This window comes from Amia ocellicauda, chromosome 10 (genome assembly GCF_036373705.1).
Source record: "Amia ocellicauda isolate fAmiCal2 chromosome 10, fAmiCal2.hap1, whole genome shotgun sequence".
In the NCBI taxonomy this organism is placed as follows: Eukaryota; Metazoa; Chordata; class Actinopteri; order Amiiformes; family Amiidae; genus Amia; species Amia ocellicauda.
The window spans coordinates 29,977,690-29,998,704 of record NC_089859.1 but is presented as its reverse complement, the minus strand read 5'-3'; the positions used below and the strand labels follow the sequence as shown (position 1 = coordinate 29,998,704).

The window sequence follows — 21,015 nt, the reverse complement described above, 5'->3', positions numbered from 1 at the left end:
TAGTCTGGAATTAAAATGTATTAAACAAATTTTGTATTTATCTTCACACCCTCCCCCACAACTTCCAAGTGATAAAATATATTTGTAGAAAATGTATTATAAATAAAAATCGCTTGGTTGGGTAAGCATCCACCCTCCTTGTAATAACGGATCTAAATTAGCTCAGGTGTGAGCAATCCCCTTCAAAATCACACACCAAGTGAAGTGGCCTCCACCTGTGATAAATTATAGAGATTCAATTTATTTTCAGGACAAATTCAGCAGTTTATGTAGGTTCCTTCTGCAGCGAAATGTATTTCTAAGCAAAGACTCAACTGTGAACACCAAGGCGCTGTCAAAAGAACTCGGGGACAATGTTGTTGAAAGGCGTAGTTCAGGGGCTCGGTATTAAAATTATATATAATATATATCTATCTCTATCTCTATATCTCTAGATATATAGATATATAGAGATATATATATATATATATATATATATATATATATATATATATATAGATATAGATATAGATATATATATAGAGAGAGATATAGATATATATAGATATATATATAGAGAGAGATATATAGATATATATCTATATCTATATATATCTATATATATATATATATATCTATATCTGTATCTATCTATATCTATCTGTATCTATATGTATCTATATCTATATCTATCTATCTATCTATCTATATCTATCTATATCTATATCTGTATCTATCTATATCTATCTGTATCTATATCTATATCTATCTATATCTATATATCTATATCTATATATCTATATCTATATCTATATATCAAAGGCTTTGAATATCCCTTGGAGCATGGTCAAAACCATTATCAAGAAGTGGAAGGTGTATCACACCACCAAGACCCAGCGTAGATCAGGCTACCAAGAGGCCAATGGCAACGTTGCCATTACTACAGGCTTTTATGGACAAGACTGGTCAAAATGTGCATGTGACATCAATATATCAATTACTCCACAAATGTGGAGTGGCAAGAAGAAAGCCAATACTCAAGAAAGTCAACCTTGAGTCCAATTAGACTTTTTGGCCTAAATTTGGTGCAAACTCAACAAAGCGCATCACCCAACGAACACCATCCCTACTGTGAAACATGGTGGTGGCATCATGTTATGAGGATGTTTCTCATTGGACGGGACTGGGGCACTTGTCAGGATAAAAGGGAAAATGAATGGAGCAAATTACAGAACTTGCCCTTTCACCTTTCAGCATGACAACACCGAAGCACACAATCAAAGTTACACTGGAGTGGCTAATTAACACAAAGGTAAAAGTCCTTGAATGGCCCAATCAGAGTCCCAACCAAGCGAAAATTGGCATGAATACATATTGCCAAATCTTGGTGTATGTTAAAGTCCTATCCCAACAGCTGTAATTGCTGCCAAAGATGCTTCCACCAAGTATTAACTCAGGGGGTTGGAGACTTATCCATTTATGATATTTCAGTTTTGTATTTTTAATATTTAACATGGTGTATGTTGTGTACATAAGTGGAGAAAGATCCTAATTTAAATCCACAAAACTCTGAGGCACTGATACAAAATGTGAAAAAGTACCACAGGGTGTAGTAGACTTTCTGTAGGTACTGATCATGTCTTGCAGCGAGATGAAAGTACGTGTTTGGCACCACAAGGTGAGACTGTTGCCGTCCAGATGTTGCTTTACAATCCAGACCCGCTCAATCAAGCGCAGCGCCACTTCAGCCTGATCTGCGCAGCTGCAGTCGCCACCCATTCGTTGTGCGGTGTGAGCCGTGCGGGCCTCCGTCCTCCGGCTCTGTTTATCCCCCGTGAGCGCATCAGCTGACAGGCTCGCCCCACGGAGCAGGACGAGGACAGACGCGGAAGATGGAGCATCGGCGAGAGGGCGTGGGTCTCCTGTCTCCCATCGAGGAGGGCAGCGCCGACGTGAGCCGGGACAGCGGCAATGTGTCTCAGAGCCACAGCAGCGCCTCGGTGCTGAGCGACTGCCTGAGCAGCGGCACGGTGTCGCAGAGCCCCAGCTTCAGCGCGGCTGCGGTGCGGGACGCAAGCGAGGAAGACGCGCTGCTGCTGACGCACACCGCGCACAGCTACTCCTCCTACCTGCGGGCCGACGCGGGAGAGCAGGTGAGACACCGGGTACTGACCGCTGTCGCCTGCAGCAGGGGGGGTGCTATTGTAAGTTACAGTCACTATCCAGAACAGCAGAGGGGCGGTTTGAGCGGTGACACCCAATTAAAAAGACGTGGTGTCCGATTTAAGAGCCACCATGTTTCTTCCACAGAAGTAACTGGTGGTCTTGTTTGCTCTGTGGGAGTGCAGTGTGTTAATACCTGTGTGCAAGCACTACCCGCACGAACACCGATCAGCCATAACATTATGACCACTGACAGGTGAAGTGAATAACACTGATAATCTCGTTATCATGGCACCTGTCAGTGGGTGGGATATATTAGACAGCAAGTGAACATTTTGTCCTCAAAGTTGATGTGTTAGAAGCAGGAAAAATGGGCAAGCGTAAGGATCTGAGTGACTTTGACAAGGGCCAAATTGTGATGGCTTGACCACTGGGTCAGAGCATCTCCAAAACTGCAGCTCTTGTGGGGTGTTCCTAGTCTGCAGTGGTCAGTACCTATCAAAAGTGGTCTGAGGAAGGAAAAGCGGCTCTAGGGTCATGGGCGGCCAAGGCTCATTGATGCACGTGGGGAGCGAAGGCTGGCCCGTGTGGTCTGATCCAACAGATGAGCTACTGTAGCTCAAATTGCTGAAAAAGTTCATGCTGGTTCTGATAGAAAGGTGTCAGAACACACAGTGCATCGCAGTTTGTTGCGTATGGGGCTGCGTAGCCGCAGACCAGTCAGGGTGCCCATACTGACCCCTGTCCACTGCCGAAAGCACCTACAGTGGGCACGTGAGCATCAGAACTGGACCACGGAGCAATGGAAGAAGGTGGCCTGGTCTGATGAATCACGAGTTCAAGGTGTTGACTGGGCCTCCAAATTCCCCAGATCTCAATCCAATTGAGCATCTGTGGGATGTGCTGGACAAACAAGTCCGATCCACGGAGGCCCCACCTCGCAACTTACAGGACTTAAAGGATCTGCTGCCAACGTCTTGGTGCCAGATACCACAGCACACCTTCAGAGGTCTAGTGGAGTCCATGCCTCGACGGGTCAGGGCTGTTTTGGGACCTACACAATATTAGGCAGGTGGTCATAATGTTATGGCTGATCGGTGTATATTGTGCAGCCCACAGAGGAGACATGTCACTTTAAAAATACATAAATTTATGTGTACAGTTCTAAGTGTGTGAATATATACACGGTAGAAAGTAATGATGATGTTTTTTTTTTGTTTGCACAGGCTCAGAGTTTGGAAAAGAGTTTGGAGGAGATGCTCACCAGAGTGGATGAGTTTGTTGGAATGCTTGACATGGTATGTATTTATGTATGCATGTATGTTTGTATGTATGTATTTATGTGCGTGGTGATGTAAGCTGATCGCAATAGCATGGAGCACTGCAAGACAAAGAAGGCATACAGTGCACAGCTAGTTCCTCAGTCCCTCTGCCATTTTTCTTTCACGTATTTCAAAATGAACAGTGGTATGGGTAATATACACAGTAAATTATGATTTAGCTATGACCGTGTATTATCATTGGGAATCGTTTATCGATCATGATTAATGCAGCTGTATGGTGCTACCACACAATCCTAGAAGTTCAGGATCTTGTCTTCCAGGGTAAGGGTTGCCATCTGCTGGACATCTGGGTTGGGCGGCCCATACTTCTTCACAGAAACCGAGGTAAAGACCTTGTTGGCGTTTCGTTTTGAACTTTACAGATCCGGAGTGACACTTCCCAGGTCGTAAATGAGAATCTACCTCAGATCCATAGGAAGTCGGAAGAAATGAGAGACATCTACAGAAAAATTGATAAGCTGGAAGTAAGCTTGCCTTTATTCATATTATTAAAAACTTTGCAACTTTCTGAATTTGTCAATGACACTCTTTAAATCTCTGCATATCACTTAGGGTGCTGAAGAGAGTGTTCTTCGTGCTGCCTTTATCACAACCCAGACAAGACCCCTTTATTTAAACCTGAAAAATACAGGCCTACAAGAAACAATTGTTGGGATACAGGGATTGTGTTTTGAAAAGGTTCATGTTGTGTAATTGTCTTTTTCAGGCCTTTGTTAAGATGGTCGGCCTCAATGTGAATGTGTTGGAGGAGCAGGTCACCCAAGCGGAGGGTGATGTTGGAACTCTCCCCGGGGCCTTCAAAAAGATCTTCCGCACAATAAACGTCCCGTCCTTCCTCAATGTGAGTCCCCCAGCCGGCACCGATTACTGTTGTCTAAGAAAGAAGTGCCATAAATTGAGCGAGACTTATAAATGGATGTATAGCAAGGGGCTCACATTTCACAGTTCATTGTTTAAGATGGTTCTCAAGAAAACAGATCTTCAGGGAGTTTGTCAGTTTTCACCTTTGTGGGATAATTTTAAGAACACTGGTTGATATCCACCCGTTTCAGTTTCACCTCTGACACATTTCTTTAATCCTTCCTTTTTGTAAAACCGTTAATCTGATGGTAGGTGTCTTTGGCTGGAGTCCTGCATACGGTCCTAAAGGGATCAAATTTTGTTCACAAGCAAGTCTAATATAGCAATATACATGTAAACTGAAAGGCAGCACCAGGATTAGAGATGTACCTCTTTGAGATAATGGTAATTGTATCCATGCTTGCTGTGGGGGAAAACACATAGATTGGCAGGAGTGGCTGGAACTTTCTGTGGGTAAAAGTGTGATTTCCATTACAGAAACCAGCTAGCCCCCGGAGAGCACCGCATCACCAAGAGCCTCCCTCTGTGTTCCGGACGGAGGAATATTTCCCTGCGCGCTCTGGACGCTGACAACACCAGCAAGGGATCAGGAGCAAGCCGCTGCATCAAGGCTTGACTGACCAGACACTGGGGGACGTTGATATTTTTTTTAGAGGACAGTTTGAGACTTCAGACTGATTTCTTTAGCAATACTGTTCTTGATCAATAGCGCTGAATACAATGAATTGCAGCGTATCGACTTCTTTCGGCTGATCAAGTGCCAACTCGGTATGATGAGAATCACCTGTGCGCTGCTGAAGTGTAAATGATTTGGAAGCATCTGATCGGTACCGTGGACGTTCAGTGGTTCGGCGAACATCCTTTTAGAAGTGCCTCTTTGTGTTCTTCTGTCTTGCTGGGCTTTGTCCTGGAAGCCAACCGGCCGACAAAAAGGACACTAACCAGTTCTGTGACTTATCTCTGGAAGGCTAATGTTGCCCTGTAAGGGGTAAATATTTCATAAACGGGCCACGCCAAATTGTATATACAATCGTAGCAGTGTATCACATTTTAGAGGCTTCGTGACGTAAAAGAAAGCATTTTCCAACAGTTTTATTAACTAAAGTGCTTCAAACACTTCAGAGAATTGGTTTCTTTCTTGCTTAATTTTTTCTTGCAATTAAGTCACTCTCGTTTTGTGTTTTGTTGTGGAAGTTGGATGTTTATATTCTCGGATTTTTGTATTTGTCTCGCACACCCTGTTCTGTGGTTGTCAGCTAGTGTATGTACTTAAATTACTTTAAACTTGTCTGAATATTTTGATGACATTCCTTAATTTTATTTAGTAAAATAGAATTGTTAATTGTTCAATTTGAATAGGAACAGCTTATACTGCTGTAACAGACATACATTGATACACAATACATTGATACATCCCCTTCTGTTCTGGCACATTCTTGATATGGGTGGGTTTATCAGTGTTACACCACAGTGCCTTTCCTTTTAAATTAATGTATTCAATGATTTGTCTAGATGCTTCACCAGGTAGAAACACAATAATAAAAAGAACAAATCCTGACAGTGTTGTGAGCCAAGCCACTGCAAGACTTATTTGTTTCTGCTTTATACTTACTGGGCTTGAGCTTTTGCAGAAGCTGGATTTTCTTGCACTCTACCGAGTTAAATGAAGTGGCTAACATTTTGGTCTGGGCTGTAACATTTGAAAGCTGAGAATTAATTAGGGATACAAATGTGGATAGAAATTGTCTAATGGTTACATTCAGGTTGTTTATGGGGTGTTATCTTAAATTATTAAAGAAAAGTTTGGGGGCTATATTTTGATCCAGGATCCAGTCAAGCCTTGAGTAAATCAATTTTCTCTTTATCGCTACTATTTTACACTGGGCTTTTGAAACACACTACATTATTTCCATTAGTAATTCCTAGAACCTTTACAGAAGCAAATACGGCATTTTTTAATTCATTTTTATTATTATTGTGCTTTGATTTGTCAATTTGTTCATGTCAATTTAGAATTGGAAACTGGTGGTCTGCCCATCGATCTCTTATACTAATAATTTCCTGAATGAGAGCCTTTTACTTATTTTAAGCAATAGGGGTTTTAAGTGAAGTATAGAATTATATATATTATATAACGAACTTATCTTATTTAGGAAACAACTTTTTATCCCTTACACAATTTGTCAAATTTAAGCAAATTATGAAGTAGGGTTCAATTAAGTAATTGAAGTGCTCAGGAAGAAAAAACAGCAGGCTAGGGGTCCACTAGGATGAGTGTTGAAAACCACTGGGGTTAAAAAAATAAATTTTAAAAAATGAGGTGGGGGAGACAATCCAAGAATCTGACAAAGGACTTAAGCTGTGTATTGATTTGTATACAGATGAAGATCTAAATCACAATGTTTACATGCAGGTGGTTTTTATTACCTTGAGTGATTTAGTTCAATTTTGCACTAAAATTAAGTTAAATGTAGGGTTATATTTTGGTCTGAGCTAGGGTTAAGGTTAAGTCCCTCGTAAATTAAAGGCTTGTGTTGAGGTTAGGGTTGTGTTTCTACAGAGTTTAATGTATGAGTGTAGATTTGTTTGAGCCCAGCTTGAAATTTTGTTTTTTGCCAGGGTTGGGGTTCAGGCTTTTGTTTGGCCACATGTAGCCTGTGCGGGTCAGAGCTCCTCGCTTGGGATTTGGTCCTCGCCGACAACGGACGACGAGGCCTTCTGACGGGGAGGTGTGTTCACTCTGCTGAAGTCACCGTAATGAGCTCATGTACACAGTGAGCGCCGTTACACACACACTGGGCATGTAACCCACTCATGTCATTCAATGATAATATAATGTAGTATCACAGTTCAGAATAAGAGTTCAAAATATTATTGAGGTTTTAGGCCAATAAGTGGCCATATTTGAAAGTTTTTAATATGGGAAATTAGAAAATGTGCAAACATGAATATGATCTTCCTAGGACTCTTGAGATAGCTGGGGAGGTTCCTCCACCAAAAGCCCAAGTCCCTGAGTCATATCAAGTCATCTGACTGAAATCTCGGCCAAATAGCTTCAAAGAGCAGAGTAGCATTAATGTGGCCTCCTCCATTAGAGGCAGTACAGCGATTTCTGCCAGTGATGTATTCAATGTAATATAAGTGACAGCCAATGTTATGTTTACAAATGTAAGTAGAGCAAAAGGAAATTTCGCAGCAGTGTAATTTAGCGCATATAACCCTGTACACCAAGGGGTCTATGTGAAAGTTAGTTGAGCCTTTTCCCGTTCTCTTTCTTGAACATGTACTTGCTTTTACTGTTTGAAATAGGGTTTACTCAATTTCTATGTATACTTTACATACCATTCAACTTAATATTCAAAAGGGGGACTAGAACTTGCTTTTAATAAGTATTAAATCTTGATTTGTATTTTTAATATGTGGATCGTCGGGGCTCGGTTGTGCGAGTGACCTCCCTGCTCACGTTTCAGCGCAGACCTGCCCACTCCCGTGAACACGAAGCGTCCTCCGGGGCGCAGGGCACAGTCCCGCATTTCTGCGCCGATCTGCTCCGCACCACCAATGGGATTTGCGGGATCCTGCAGATCTGCGCAGAACTGGAGAAGTCTGCGCTACAAGAAGGCGCCTCAGCGCACAGGCGCTCCCGGCCGCGCATTGGTGGGCTGCGCAGAGTGACGTCAGCGCTGCACGCTTTCCGCTCAGAGCGGGAGTTCTTTCTTTCCGGCCTGCAGGCGTGTGGCAACATCTGCGCTGTGAGTATGAGCACCGAAATAATACCCGCAAAAACACGCCCGAATAAAGTTCATGGGCAAAAATATGTGTTGCGTGATGGTTCATCTTATTATTTGTAATATTGCATTGGTATTTTTCCAGCGGATAGTGACCAAGCGATGTTGCGAGTTTTGAATGGGGTGAAAGTATTGGACAGTTGCGGGTCTCATTGTCGGTGTAGTTAGTGAGTGCGGCGCTCGGCGCTGCCTGTCGGAGGGACGCACGTCGTGGCTCAAATGAACTGGGAAAAGCAGCTTCCTTCTTCAGAGAGGAGTCAAATACATTTCTAGTGTGTGACTTAAGTAATGCGTTAACTATTGTTGTCTTTTACGGGAGATTATTGGTCATTATATTGAAATTGTAATGCTGTATGCACTCTATTTACATCGCTTACTTTCAGTGTGTTCTTGAACTTAAAATGATACGGTAACCGCGCACTTATTTTCAGATTTAAATCCGGATTCGCATAAAAATGGCGGATAAACCTGTGTGGGAGCAAATCGGGACCGGCTTTGTACAGCATTATTATCAACAGTTTGACACAAACCGGCTGCTTCTGGGCGACCTTTACGTAAGTATTTCTCGCTTCTCTCTGGTTTCGCTGCTTTGCCGGGTTAGCCCAATGCTGCGCAAGCGCACAGGCCAGAACATGTGCACAAGATCCGTTTCTGGGCTCTTCAAATGCTTGCGTTTCAGGCTTTAGCTGTGACATATTTTGATATTCATAATTGGTGAAGTTACATTATCCTAGTAGTTGTCACATTATAGAAATGTTAAAGACAATGTGCAATATTGTGGTTGTCATCTCTAAACATCTTTAATGAAAAGTTATTGCATATTCTTGCTTTTTGTGGTGATATTAAAAACTTTGGTGTCCATTTCTTTTCTTTTTTATTTTGCACCGTTTTCACAAGGGGGTGCTGTGTAGTATGCATCTTGGGTGTAGTCCTGTATATGTATATGTATATATGTTCTGCTGTGCTCTCAATTCAGTCATGAGTAGCTATGAGTATTACTAGTTCAGGGATTTCAGAAACAATATTAGTTCAAACCAGTGTAACTAAAAATGCAAATTATGAAGATATATTCTCAATGAAGTGAAATTTCAAATGTTTTCCTATTTTTATTAAAGCAACTATAGTGACATTTGTGGTAGTGGGCTGGTATAACATACTCCACAATGTGATCTTGTAAAGTGAATTTTCCTATTAATCATTAACGCCTTGTTTTTCGAAAATTGAAATCAATGGTCTTTGAGTTTGCCTGTCTGGAGCTTTTCTTCTTGGTGTTTTAGACAGATGCTTCCTGTTTAACATGGGAAGGCCAAGGTTTTCAAGGCAAGAACGCTATTATGGAAAAATTGACTGTAAGTGTTTTTGAATTAATGTACAGAGCTGTATAAATACTATATGTGCTTGTACCAGTCTGTATAGCTGACAACTTTTAAATTATAATTTATTTTTTTGTGGATTAAATGTAGTTTTTTGTTTTACCTACAGTAAACATGAGTAAATGCACACATTTGTGTATTATTATGGTGCAAGTGGCAATTTAATTTCCACATAGTTCAGTGTTGATGGTTCAAACTGCAAATCTGTTCGCTTATCTAAAGTGCAGTGTAAATGTATTTGATATGGGCCATGTTTTTTTCATGTGATCCATGTCTCCTTCCCTCTCCCAGAGTCTCCCATTCCAGAAAATCCAGCACAGCATCACAGCGCAGGATCACCAGCCCACTCCAGACAGCTGTGTCATCAGCATGGTGGTGGGCCAGCTGAAGGTGAGGGACAGACCTTTTTTAAAGGGCTGCGCAACTAGCCTCCTTGCCAGTTTATTCCAGTGCTGTTCTTAAAAGCCGCCCTCTGCTAACATAGTTGGTTTATAATTATGTTATATCAGGAACGGGTATTGCCACGACCCTCAAATTGAAAATACTGTTTTGTTGTATTCCTTAAACAATTTAATGTCTTGCCTTATAACAAAACTTGTGCTTTAAAGTTTTTGTTGTTTTGCCATTCACGCATTTGTTTGGCCAGGCGGCACTGATTTGTGGCGCTGAGGGAAACCCTAAAAAGCTGTTATGTGAAGTTCAGCACTGGTCTTTCACCTCTCTGTGGAAATAATAATAAAAAAAATGGTATGTGCTGATGTACTCGGCACGACTTATACGTTCTTCAGCAACCAAAGATAAAAATAGACTAGCCAGTCTAAGAGACCCCCTGAGGCTGACTGTCCACAAACTGGGTCTGTATGAGTCCTGCAGCAACATCAGTAAAGCAGGACTCAAACGCTGTCTCTCTGCTCACGTGGCTTTTCCTCAGCACTAAGGCAAAATAATATGTACACAAATGAGACCAGATATACAAGGTACAGTGAGGGGGAAAAAGTATTTGATCCCCTGCTGATTTTGTATGTTTGCCCACTGACAATGAAATGATCAGTCTATAATTTTAATGTTAGGTGTATTTTAACAGTGAGAGACAGAATAACAACAAAAATATCCAGTAAAACACATTTCAAAAAAGTTATAAATTGATTTGCATGTTAATGAGGGAAATAAGTATTTGATCCCCTATCAATCAGCAAGATTTCTGGCTCCCAGGCGTCTTTCATACAGGTAACGAGCTGAGATTAGGAGCACTCTCTTAAAGGGAGTGCTCCTAATCTCAGCTCGTTACCTGTATAAAAGACACCTGTGCACAGAAGCAATCAATCAATCAGATTCCAAACTCTCCACCATGGCCAAGACCAAAGAGCTGTCCAAGGATGTCAGGGACAAGATTGTAGACCTACACAAGGCTGGAATGGGCTACAAGACCATCGCCAAGCAGCTTGGTGAGAAGGTGACAACAGTTGGTGCGATTATTCGCAAATGGAAGAAACACAAAATAACTGTCAGTCTCCCTCGGTCTGGGGCTCCATGCAAGATCTCACCTCGTGGAGTTTCAATGATCATGAGAACAGTGAGGAATCAGCCCAGAACTACACGGGAGGATCTTGTTAATGATCTCAAGGCAGCTGGGACCATAGTCACCAAGAAAACAATTGGTAACACTACGCTGTGAAGGACTGAAATCCTGCAGCGCCCGCAAGGTCCCCCTGCTCAAGAAAGCACATGTACAGGCCCGTCTGAAGTTTGCCAATGAACATCTGAATGATTCAGAGGAGAACTGTGTCAAAGTGTTGTGGTCAGATGAGACCAAAATCGAGCTCTTTGGCATCAACTCAACTTGCCGTGTTTGGAGGAGGAGGAATGACCCCAAGAACACCATCCCCACCGTCAAACATGGAGGTGGAAACATTATGCTTTGGGGGTGTTTTTCTACTAAGGGGACAGGACAACTGCACCGCATCAAAGGGACGATGGACGGGGCCATGTACCGTCAAATCTTGGGTGAGAACCTCCTTCCCTCAGCCAAGGCATTGAAAATGGGTCGTGGATGGGTATTCCAGCATGACAATGACCCAAAACACACAGCCAAGGCAACAAAGGAGTGGCTCAAGAAGAAGCACATTAAGGTCCTGGAGTGGCCTAGCCAGTCTCCAGACCTTAATCCCATAGAAAATCTGTGGAGGGAGCTGAAGGTTTGAGTTGCCAAACGTCAGCCTCGAAACCTTAATGACTTGGAGAGGATCTGCAAAGAGGAGTGGGACAAAATCCCTCCTGAGATGTGTGCAAACCTGGTGGCCAACTACAAGAAACGTCTGACCTCTGTGATTGCCAACAAGGGTTTTGCCACCAAGTACTAAGTCGAAGGGGTCAAATACTTATTTCCCTCATTAACATGCAAATCAATGTATAACTTTTTGGAAATGCATTTTTCTGGATTTTTTGCTGTTATTCTGTCTCTCACTGCTAAAATACACCTACCATTAAAATTATAGACTGATCAGTTCTTTGTTAGTGGGCAAACGTACAAAATGAGCAGGGGATCAAATACTTTTTTCCCTCACTGTATGTAAGTGATTGTATGCCTGCTATTGGCCTTTTGATGGCCAGAGTTTCTAGTAAGAGCAGTTAGTCTCTTCCTGAATTACTGCTTCAGTTCATCCCAGAGGTGCTCTGTAGGATTGAAATACAATGGGTCTCAAAAGTATTCACCCCCTTGGACTTTTCCACATTTCATTGTGTTTCAACATGAAATCGGAATGGATTTGATCAGGTGCTTTTGCCACTCATCAACACAGATGAGTCCGTAATGTCAAAGTGAAAAATATAATCTCTAAATTGTTCTAAATTAATTGCAAAACAAAATAATTGAATGCATAAGTAATCACCCCTTTTGACACACCTCATTGAGCTGTGGTGAAACCAGTTGTCTTTAGAAGTCACTAGTTGAATGGAGTCCACCTCTGTGCAATGAATGTGTGTCACATGATTTCAGGTTATTATACATCTGTCTCTGGGAGGTCCCCCAACAGTTGTTTTTGTTAGGAATTGTACTAACCTACATCATGAAGAGGAAGGAACAGTCAGTGTAAATCCAGAATACGGTTCTTCAAAAGCACCAATCAGGGGTAGGATATAAGAACATTTCCAAGGTATCGTATATCCCCCAGAGCACAGTCAAGTCCATTAAGAAATGGAGAGAATATGGCACAATATAATTTGTGTTTTTCATAAAAGTGGCCTTTATGGGAGAGTGCCAAAATGAAAGCCATTGTTGGGGAAAAAAAAACAAAAAATAAAACCGCATTAAATCTTGACCGGAGTTTCCCAGAAGGCATGTGAGAGACTCAGACCAAGTGGAGAAACAAACAGCTTTTTGGCTGCAAAGCTAAGCGCTTTGTTTGGCGCAAGCCTACCACTGCACATCATCCTGAGAACACCATCCCTACCCTGAAGCATGTTGGTGGTAGCATCATGATATGGGGATACTTCTCTGTGTTAGGGCCTGGAATCCTTATAAAGATAGAGGGCAAAATGGATGCAGCAAAGTACAGAGAAATCCTGGAAGAACTCCTGCTGAAGTCTGTAAGAGACCTGGGACTTGGGAGAAAATTCATCTTCCAGCAGGACAGTGACCCCAAACATACAGAAACTGATGCGTCCAGATGTGCAAAGCTGGTAGAGAGTTATCCACATAGACTATTGGCTGTAATTGCTGCCAAAGGTGCCAAATATTGGCTGAAGGGGGTGGTTACTTATGCATTCAATTATTTTCTGTTTTGTATTTGTAATTAATTTAGAACAATTTGCAGATTAGAAATTTCAGTTTGACATTATGGACATTTTCTGTGTTGATCAGTGGCAAAAACTCCTGATTTAAATCCATTCTGATTTCATGTTGTAACAATGAAATGTGGAAAAGTCCAAGGGGGGTGAATACTTTTGCGAGCCACTGTAAGGACTCTCGGCAGGCTGTCAGCTTTTCAGCAAAGCATGCTGGCCGTACACTATTGTGCACAACTTCAAAATGTGAACTGGTGACCGTAAAGCTGCTCGGTTAGGTGACTAGTCCGTGTCATTTCATTTTATTTTTCCTTCCAGGTGGATGACGATCCAGTGATGGGATTCCACCAGCTGTTCCTGCTGAAGAACATAGACAACAAATGGATCTGCAGTAACGATATGTTCAGACTGGCACTGCATAACTTTGGATGCTAGAAAAATTACAATACATTCCACTTTTGTTTTTGTTTTTCTATAAAAAAAAAAAAAAAAAGTTCACTGATAAATTTTATAACTGCCCCTGTTTTTTTGTATATATACAAACAAGGCATGTTACGTTTAAATTGTTTTTGAACATTTTGAATTAATTGTTCAAGTATCTTGTCAAGATGTTGTGTATTTCTATAATAACTGCATTCCCATCAGGTCTTTTGTGATACCTGAGGGCGCCCCCAAAAAATCTATTAAAACACACACACAAAAAAACAGTAAAACGATTTGGTGAGGAAAATAAATTGATTACTGCCAACCAAAGTTATACTGTCTGCTGCATAGTGTTTTGGGATTGCCTTGATAAGAACAAAAGCTTTGCCAAAGCTTAAAAAGGGATTGTGATGGCTTGTCCTACTTTCCTCTACTGCCCCATGAAGTAATGGGATTACAGGGAACCGTCTGGTGAGATCATGTCCCAACCATCTCTGATTAGCAGATGTATTATACAAGTGTTTACTGCCCACCTCTAGTGACTCCTTGAAAACCAGTTGTTGATACTGTAAACTTTCCCAAATCAATCAAACTTAATGTTTCACACTTAATGTAGTTAAGTGCAGAGGGTTTAGATTTTGTTCTTTTCATGCTAGTGATACATTTTCACTTTAAAAATAAAGGAACAAAGACAATTATTTGTACTTGAAAACTGAAAAGACATGTTAGCTTTCTACACCCTTTGACAATAGATTTATTTGTAAATATACACACACACACATCATTATAAAGGTGTAAGTGTTCAATATTCATATGTGCCCCAAGTAGCATATGTCTTTTATAATTTTCATTTTTATTTCCAACATGACAAGCCCCCATCTGGGGCTGGTATGTGATAATCTGGTCTTGAGGAAAACCAGTTTAGGAGACAACCTCACGGGAAGACCTTACATTTTCAAAGTGTGTGGGGGACGTTCAGTGAAACGGAGATCTAAAACTGGGAACTTCCTACAAGAAATAATAATCCATCTGTTTAACATCAAAATAATTTACAGAAGAATAACATTCCTGTCTTTCAAAAAGTGGGGGGGACATGTCCCCCGTGTTGCAGGATTACACAATGCAAAGGAATTTACTAATCAAGCCTCTTAGGAAAAGTTTGCATGGAACCCCCTTTTTTTCCTTGCAATGCGGTGAAAGATGGGAGGCATTTCTCCTCTGTTTTCAGCGACAATGTTACACAGTTGATGTTTAAGGGATGAATCCAATCAGGGACCCGGCAGAGGCAGGCTGAATATTGTAACACGCAAGTTGCGGTCGTGTAGCGCAGATTTCCGCAGTTCTGCACGGATCTGCGCTGCTCCGCCAATGGGAGCGCTGGACTGCGGAAATTGCGCTACAAGACCGCGACCACAGACCCAGCGCTTCCTTGTTTGTGTTCCAATTATGTGCAGTTTTAGTCATTATACTGAATCCATTCAAAAGATTGGTTCACTTGATTCACTGAAACGGAGTAGTCAAACGGGCCTGTAGTGTCATGGTTGTCGAGTCACTCCGATCCATTTGCTTCAGTTCATTTCGGGTTGTTTGAACCTAATAAGTGCACAATTATTACATTTTAGATATGTTCCTTTTTTAATATAACCGAATACAAATAAGTTTATACATTTTGATTGCTGTCAAATGAATTAACTGAACACTTAATCAGATTAACATAAAAAATAAAAAATCTCTAAATCACATTGCGCAAATGTCTACCTAATAAATAATTAACAAGTATTACAACTGCTATTACTACTGCTGCTATTAATATCTATTGTTATTCAGTGAGTATTAACAAGGCATGCATTGAGGTGATTGTTACATGTCAAGCCGTATGTTTATAAACCCATACTGGATGGAAGCAATGCCTTACAAAAAGCTCTAGGTTTAATGTATTAATGAGTTTGTCATTAATGTAAAAATGTAGTGAAGTTAAAGAAAAATACAAAGGTCTAACCTCTACATTTATCTGTCAATCAGGTGCGATACTCTAGATGCAATTTGCTGTTAAAACATGGTGAAATAAGCGTTATAAATGTAAACAGCATTACACGCTAAATAAATGCGGTGGTCATAAAGTCTTTTTAAATCTGTAGCTTTGTATGTAGAATGCCATTTAAAATAAAAGAAGCACCAATTAGTCTGTTACTAGGTGTCCTCAATGTTTTAAATTGTGACATTTAACTAATTATTTAACTGTTTTTCTAGTGCTTGTCAGCTTCTTTCAACTTTATTTTTGATTGAAGAAATTCAGTTTAAGTGTACTGTAACTGCAAATAATATACACATAATACAATACAGACGGTTGACAATTTAAAGGAAAAATCTGAATAAATGAGTGGAGGAACATAACGAATGCAGATGCCTCCAAACAGGTGTAGTGTATGATACAATTAAGCAATTAACATCCTATCATGCTCTGTGGCATGTATACAAATGCTGAGCAGGCCCAGTTGACTTTGATTTTGGATCAAGATGGCAAGAGGAAAAGTCACAAAGATGCTCAACTGCCTAGTGTTCTCGACAAGTGGGCGAGTGTATGTGTGGTGACACCAAGAGAACAGGACAGGCCTGACTCCTTGACCCCTACAGTGAGGGGGTCTGGAGGCTCTGTTGTGCTGTGGGGGACATTTTCCTGGCAGATTTTGAGATGACATAAAATAAAAAAACATTAAGTGTCTCAGTAAATTGTTGGGTACCACGAGTTGCCAGAACAGCTTCAATGCTCTTGGCACAGACTCCATGAGTCTCTGGACTCTACTGGAGGGATGAACACCATTCTTCCAGAAGATATTCCCTCATTTGTTGTTCTGATGATGGTGGTGGAGTCCCACACATGCACTCGCCCATGTGTCAAGGACACTAGCCAGTTGAGCGTCTGTGTGACTGAAGCTCCTGCCATTCGTGCCCCAATAATGACCCCTCTTTCAAAGTCACCTAGATCCTTTCCTCTTGCCATCTTGATCCAAAATCGAGGTCAACTGGGCCTGCTCAGCATTTGTATACATGCCACAGTGCATGATAGGATGTTAATTGCTTAATTGTATCATGCACTACACCTGTTTAGAAGCATCTGCATTCGTTATGTTCCTCCACTTATTTATTCAGGTTTTTCCTTTAATTTGTCACTTCTCTGTACATACATACATACATTAATATACATTACACCTTTTGTTCTGAATGTTGTGCTCTATGGATGCTAGGGTTTTCATTTTCAAATGTTGGCACCTCTGCAACTTGTTTTCTTGTCAGATGTAGGCTACTCATGAAAAAACATGTTATTTTGAGTAAGAAGGGTATTCAGGGTAATGGTCTTCTCAAAGCTGACAACTAAAAAGAATGGAGAGGGAAAAAATAAGCACTAGCTAAAACTAGACATTTGCATCACTAATATTATTCACCAGTCATTTCATGATATTAAGTCTTGGGGAGACTTTTTTTCCTGTAAGTTTTAGTATGATATAAAAATCTGATCAAAAACAATAACAAAATCACACAATGAACACGTAATATCATTTCAACCAAGGAAGATATTAATTTACATGGAAACAAAGACAATATGTTACCTAAATGAATAATTTATATTAAATACATGTAATTGAAACAAACACATAATCTGGCCAAAAGTAAACTTAAATTAAAGAAACAGATCATTGACAAATTATTATGCTAAATGCTTTAAGAACATCTTGAATTAATCTGTTAAATGTCACATCAGAAATATTTTGTATCTGTACCATTTAATTAATGGGGAGGAAAATTAAGTCATGACATGTAGACAGAAAAAACAATGACAAATATTCTTGTTCACCCCAAAAAATAATGTTTAGTTTCCTACATATGCTCCTCAGAGAGGAAATTAAATGAGGGAATGTGTCCTTTTGTTTCAAAATCTGTCTCCCAATCTTTCAAGATGATTCATGTTAGCTTGACAAGCATCCTGAAATGCAGTTATTTTCCAATTGAAAGCTCTAATGAGTTCAGACGGGAATACATTGGCTGCAGACCTGAATGTCTTGATCATTGTCGTGCTCGTATTTGAAAGTGCCAGCTCTTTTTCTCAATGGATCTGCTGTGTGTACACTGTGCATAAGTAATTTGACATCAGTACTCAGCATTTGCCGTAGTCTCCCCACTAATCGCCATCAAAAGAAGCAGACAGACATGTATTAACAAAGGTCCTCTGACATGACAAGAAAGCCAGCTTTGGCTAACAAGAGCTGGTCTTGGCCACACTAGTAGCCTTTCTTGAAATAATGGCTTGTCATTAGAAACCAAGAGTCCTAAAATGTTTTTTTTTTAATAAAATTGTCCCCTCATCTTGCATAGAAGGGGTGGACGAATAGTGTCTTATTGAAGCTGTTATTTTATGTGATAATATTTGACTTAATTGATGTTAAAAGCCTAGTAAAAGAGGTTTTGTAAAAAAACGACAACAAAAACACACACACAAAGCAACAACACAGATAATGTCCAAAATCAACTTGGTAAAGTCATAACAAGAAAGTGGAAAGACCTTTTTGTGATTTATGTCCATAGTTTAAATCTTCAATTTGTAAGACATTGGTCCTTTTTGCTACAGAAACAAGATATTTCGTTTTACCAATTAGGCAGCTGAAACAGGAAATGGTCCAAGCATACAATCACTCAGGTAGTTATGGTCTACATATTTGTGTAAAAAGTACTGTAAATGCATGTATGCAGCCGCAATCTGCCAACAATTCATGAGTGTAAACATTTTAATGTTTAACATTTTAAAGAAACTAGGCTCTATAGATATGTATAGATTTTATTTTCTCCTGAACACCTTTAGAAACATAACAAATATCTACTAAGTATTGTGGTTATATGTGGTTATTCTTATTATAATTATGCATTTCCTTATCACAACATCCTAGACCTGAGTATTATTAAATTACAAAACATATGACTATGTATCACAGTATTATTAATAATACATGTATGAGATCATACAAACACTGAACTACAATGTGCATTATAAGATACACGCTGTGTGTGCTGCGCCGCTGGGCCGAAGCCAGGACTCGATCACTAGCGCTCTGCTCATCACAGTAGGTGTGAAATCACTAGTCATTACACTGAAGCTTTAAAAACATTTAAAGGTCTACATATGTAATGAAATGAGACCCATTTTACTATTATGTGCTTTATTTGTGTATATATGTATGCATTTATAGCAGGAGAAATGTTATGACCCCGTTAAAACTCTCATTAAGCACCTGCCAATGTGCGTATTACTGTAACACCCCCAAGAAATGTAAATTATATTATTACATAATAAAATTCTTTGTAATCCTGTCCAATAGCGCACTCACCACAAACCTTGGCGCCAAATGAACGGTGCATTATCAAGTGTACTGGTCTAAGGCCCTCAGACACTATACATCCACGGTTAAGTAATATTCAAGCACGACGCCATATTGCTGAGCACTGATCACGGACAGTCTAGGCTCCACTGATTGGCTAGTAACGATGACGCGGAAATAACGCGAGAGTATCGGCAGGGCTCTGTTACTGTGATGAAGCTGTACGTGCATGTGATAGCGAGCAAAACCATGTGAGAAAACGGCGTGTGAATTCAAACAAACGGAAAAACAACAACAGGGCGGCTGGTTAATAGGGAACATTTCTGATAAGGGACATTCAAATATAGAGTGAGAAGAAAACCAGAAGTATATGAAGGCAGTGGCGGAGACAGCAGGCCAAGGTGTCGGCCAGCCGGCGAGGGGTGTAGTGGATGCTAGATGCTAGTTAAATATGTCATTGTTCGTTTTTTTTCTCTAAAATAATATGACGAGAATACGTAATAAAGACCGTTAATTTAGTAACAGTTTAGATACAAACAGTGCCTGAGCAATGAGGCGCAAAAACTCAAAAAACAAACAAAACAAAAACCTCGGAATATAGTCTCCCGCCAAAATCTGTTCTCGGTTATGATTGGATGATTCCGTATCGAGTAATGGTCAGTCAGAATAACTGCCAACATACACAGCAGTTTGTGTGAGGCGATAATTACTGACAAATAAATACATAAACGTGCAGGTCCAAAATGCCAGTGAGTAGTGGGCAACGATATGGTCAAATAATATTTCCTGCAAACTTTGGAAACTGCCGTAACAAACAAAAAATGAATCACTTTGAAAAACAATCGAGGACATTGCATTGATCGGCATGAACCGCAACTGAGGCAGATAATAAATGAGACGACACTGCAGCTGACGTCAGAGGCCAGGGCCAAACATCTGGAGAAAACAGCTGGCCTCCCGGTCCAATGTTGAGAGAATCTGATTGGTGCTTGTTTATTATTACAGCTCTGCTAATAGGTAAGTGTTTATTTCCTCACATGCCTCTTGTTTCATTATTGGATATTGTTTTGTTATGTTGTGATGGCCTAATTTAAGTGAACCATATTGGCTATCGAGATATATAATTACTGTATAATTAGGCATTTGAGAGAGATGACAAAGGCAGTCGCTTGGGTGTTTTACATTTTACAACGTGGTGCTAAAAGCCTCTGGGTTTAATACATTCGTTTAATGTGTGGATATTGTGTTGATCAGCTATGTGTTTGAAGTCTGCAGCGCAGAGCTTTTGAGGCCTGCTGATGTTGTTGGATGGACGCTTGATGCGTTGTTTGCCTGCGTGTGTGCGCATGCGTTATGATGCTTTGATCGGGCTAGATGTTCGATGCCGATGTGCTGTAGTTATAATGGCAAACGCCAGGATCATAGTTTCAATCTTATATCCATAGATTAAATCCTAACTATTTTTTATTTAACTTTGCATTATTAATAAAAACAGTTTTAAACTATGGTGAGTTTTGTGGATGTAAACGTTATTTAATGCACGCGTGTTCATTTTAAGCGTTACTTTGCTTAAATTGTTAATGTACATTTTATGAGAAATAACGGACTAGGAATGTATGTCTGTTCTGTATGTATCAGCTATCACGTTGTAATACAGTAAATAGGTTCTTTACATGTAGAATTGCTTCCCATTGAAAGTGTAGCCACTCCTCGTCCTCAACAGCAACAGTGTAGCGAGAATGTGGTCATAGAACAGGGCTGTGGATCGCTGTGTTTATTTATTCCAATTTTCTGTGGTATAATTTTCAGGATAAACGTTTCTGATCACTAAGTGTGAAGAATGGAATACAAAGCCTATTTAAAAAAAATGTATCATAATAGTTGCAAATGATTTCTATGAAGTTAAAGTATATGAAAACACACATATACACTC

At 40.3% G+C, this 21,015-nt stretch overlaps 2 protein-coding genes across 3 annotated transcripts; both read left to right on the top strand.

Annotated features, from left to right (window-relative positions):
* Nucleotides 1–1,786: 1,786 nt before the first annotated feature.
* On the top strand, nucleotides 1,787–5,904 carry bloc1s4 (biogenesis of lysosomal organelles complex-1, subunit 4, cappuccino). The gene is made up of 5 exons (XM_066715866.1): nucleotides 1,787–2,132; nucleotides 3,369–3,440; nucleotides 3,848–3,949; nucleotides 4,192–4,326; nucleotides 4,824–5,904. The coding sequence occupies exons 1-5, from the start codon at nucleotides 1,872–1,874 to the stop codon at nucleotides 4,914–4,916; spliced, it is 663 nt and encodes a 220-aa protein (XP_066571963.1). The 5' UTR covers nucleotides 1,787–1,871; the 3' UTR covers nucleotides 4,917–5,904.
* A 2,038-nt stretch (nucleotides 5,905–7,942) lies between these two features.
* On the top strand, nucleotides 7,943–14,043 carry nutf2l (nuclear transport factor 2, like). 2 transcript variants are annotated; one of them, XM_066715867.1, is made up of 5 exons: nucleotides 7,943–8,098; nucleotides 8,566–8,688; nucleotides 9,412–9,483; nucleotides 9,799–9,897; nucleotides 13,609–14,043. In XM_066715867.1, the coding sequence occupies exons 2-5, from the start codon at nucleotides 8,590–8,592 to the stop codon at nucleotides 13,723–13,725; spliced, it is 387 nt and encodes a 128-aa protein (XP_066571964.1). In that variant the 5' UTR covers nucleotides 7,943–8,098; nucleotides 8,566–8,589; the 3' UTR covers nucleotides 13,726–14,043. The 2 variants fall into 2 exon arrangements, with proteins under 2 accessions (XP_066571964.1, XP_066571965.1); XM_066715868.1 differs by lacking the exon at nucleotides 7,943–8,098 and adding an exon at nucleotides 8,152–8,406.
* The last annotated feature ends 6,972 nt before the right edge of the window (nucleotides 14,044–21,015 follow it).

Bases quoted from the DNA above. Each gene is read 5' to 3' on its own strand.
- nutf2l (XM_066715867.1), top strand. From the start codon at position 8,590: ATGGCGGATAAACCTGTGTGGGAGCAAATCGGGACCGGCTTTGTACAG. The intron at 8,689-9,411 runs GTAAGTATTTCT...TTGGTGTTTTAG, and splicing joins TGCTTCTGGGCGACCTTTAC to ACAGATGCTTCCTGTTTAAC. The intron at 9,898-13,608 runs GTGAGGGACAGA...TTTTCCTTCCAG, and splicing joins TGGTGGTGGGCCAGCTGAAG to GTGGATGACGATCCAGTGAT.
- bloc1s4 (XM_066715866.1), top strand. From the start codon at position 1,872: ATGGAGCATCGGCGAGAGGGCGTGGGTCTCCTGTCTCCCATCGAGGAG. The intron at 2,133-3,368 runs GTGAGACACCGG...TTGTTTGCACAG, and splicing joins GGGCCGACGCGGGAGAGCAG to GCTCAGAGTTTGGAAAAGAG. The intron at 4,327-4,823 runs GTGAGTCCCCCA...TTTCCATTACAG, and splicing joins ACGTCCCGTCCTTCCTCAAT to AAACCAGCTAGCCCCCGGAG.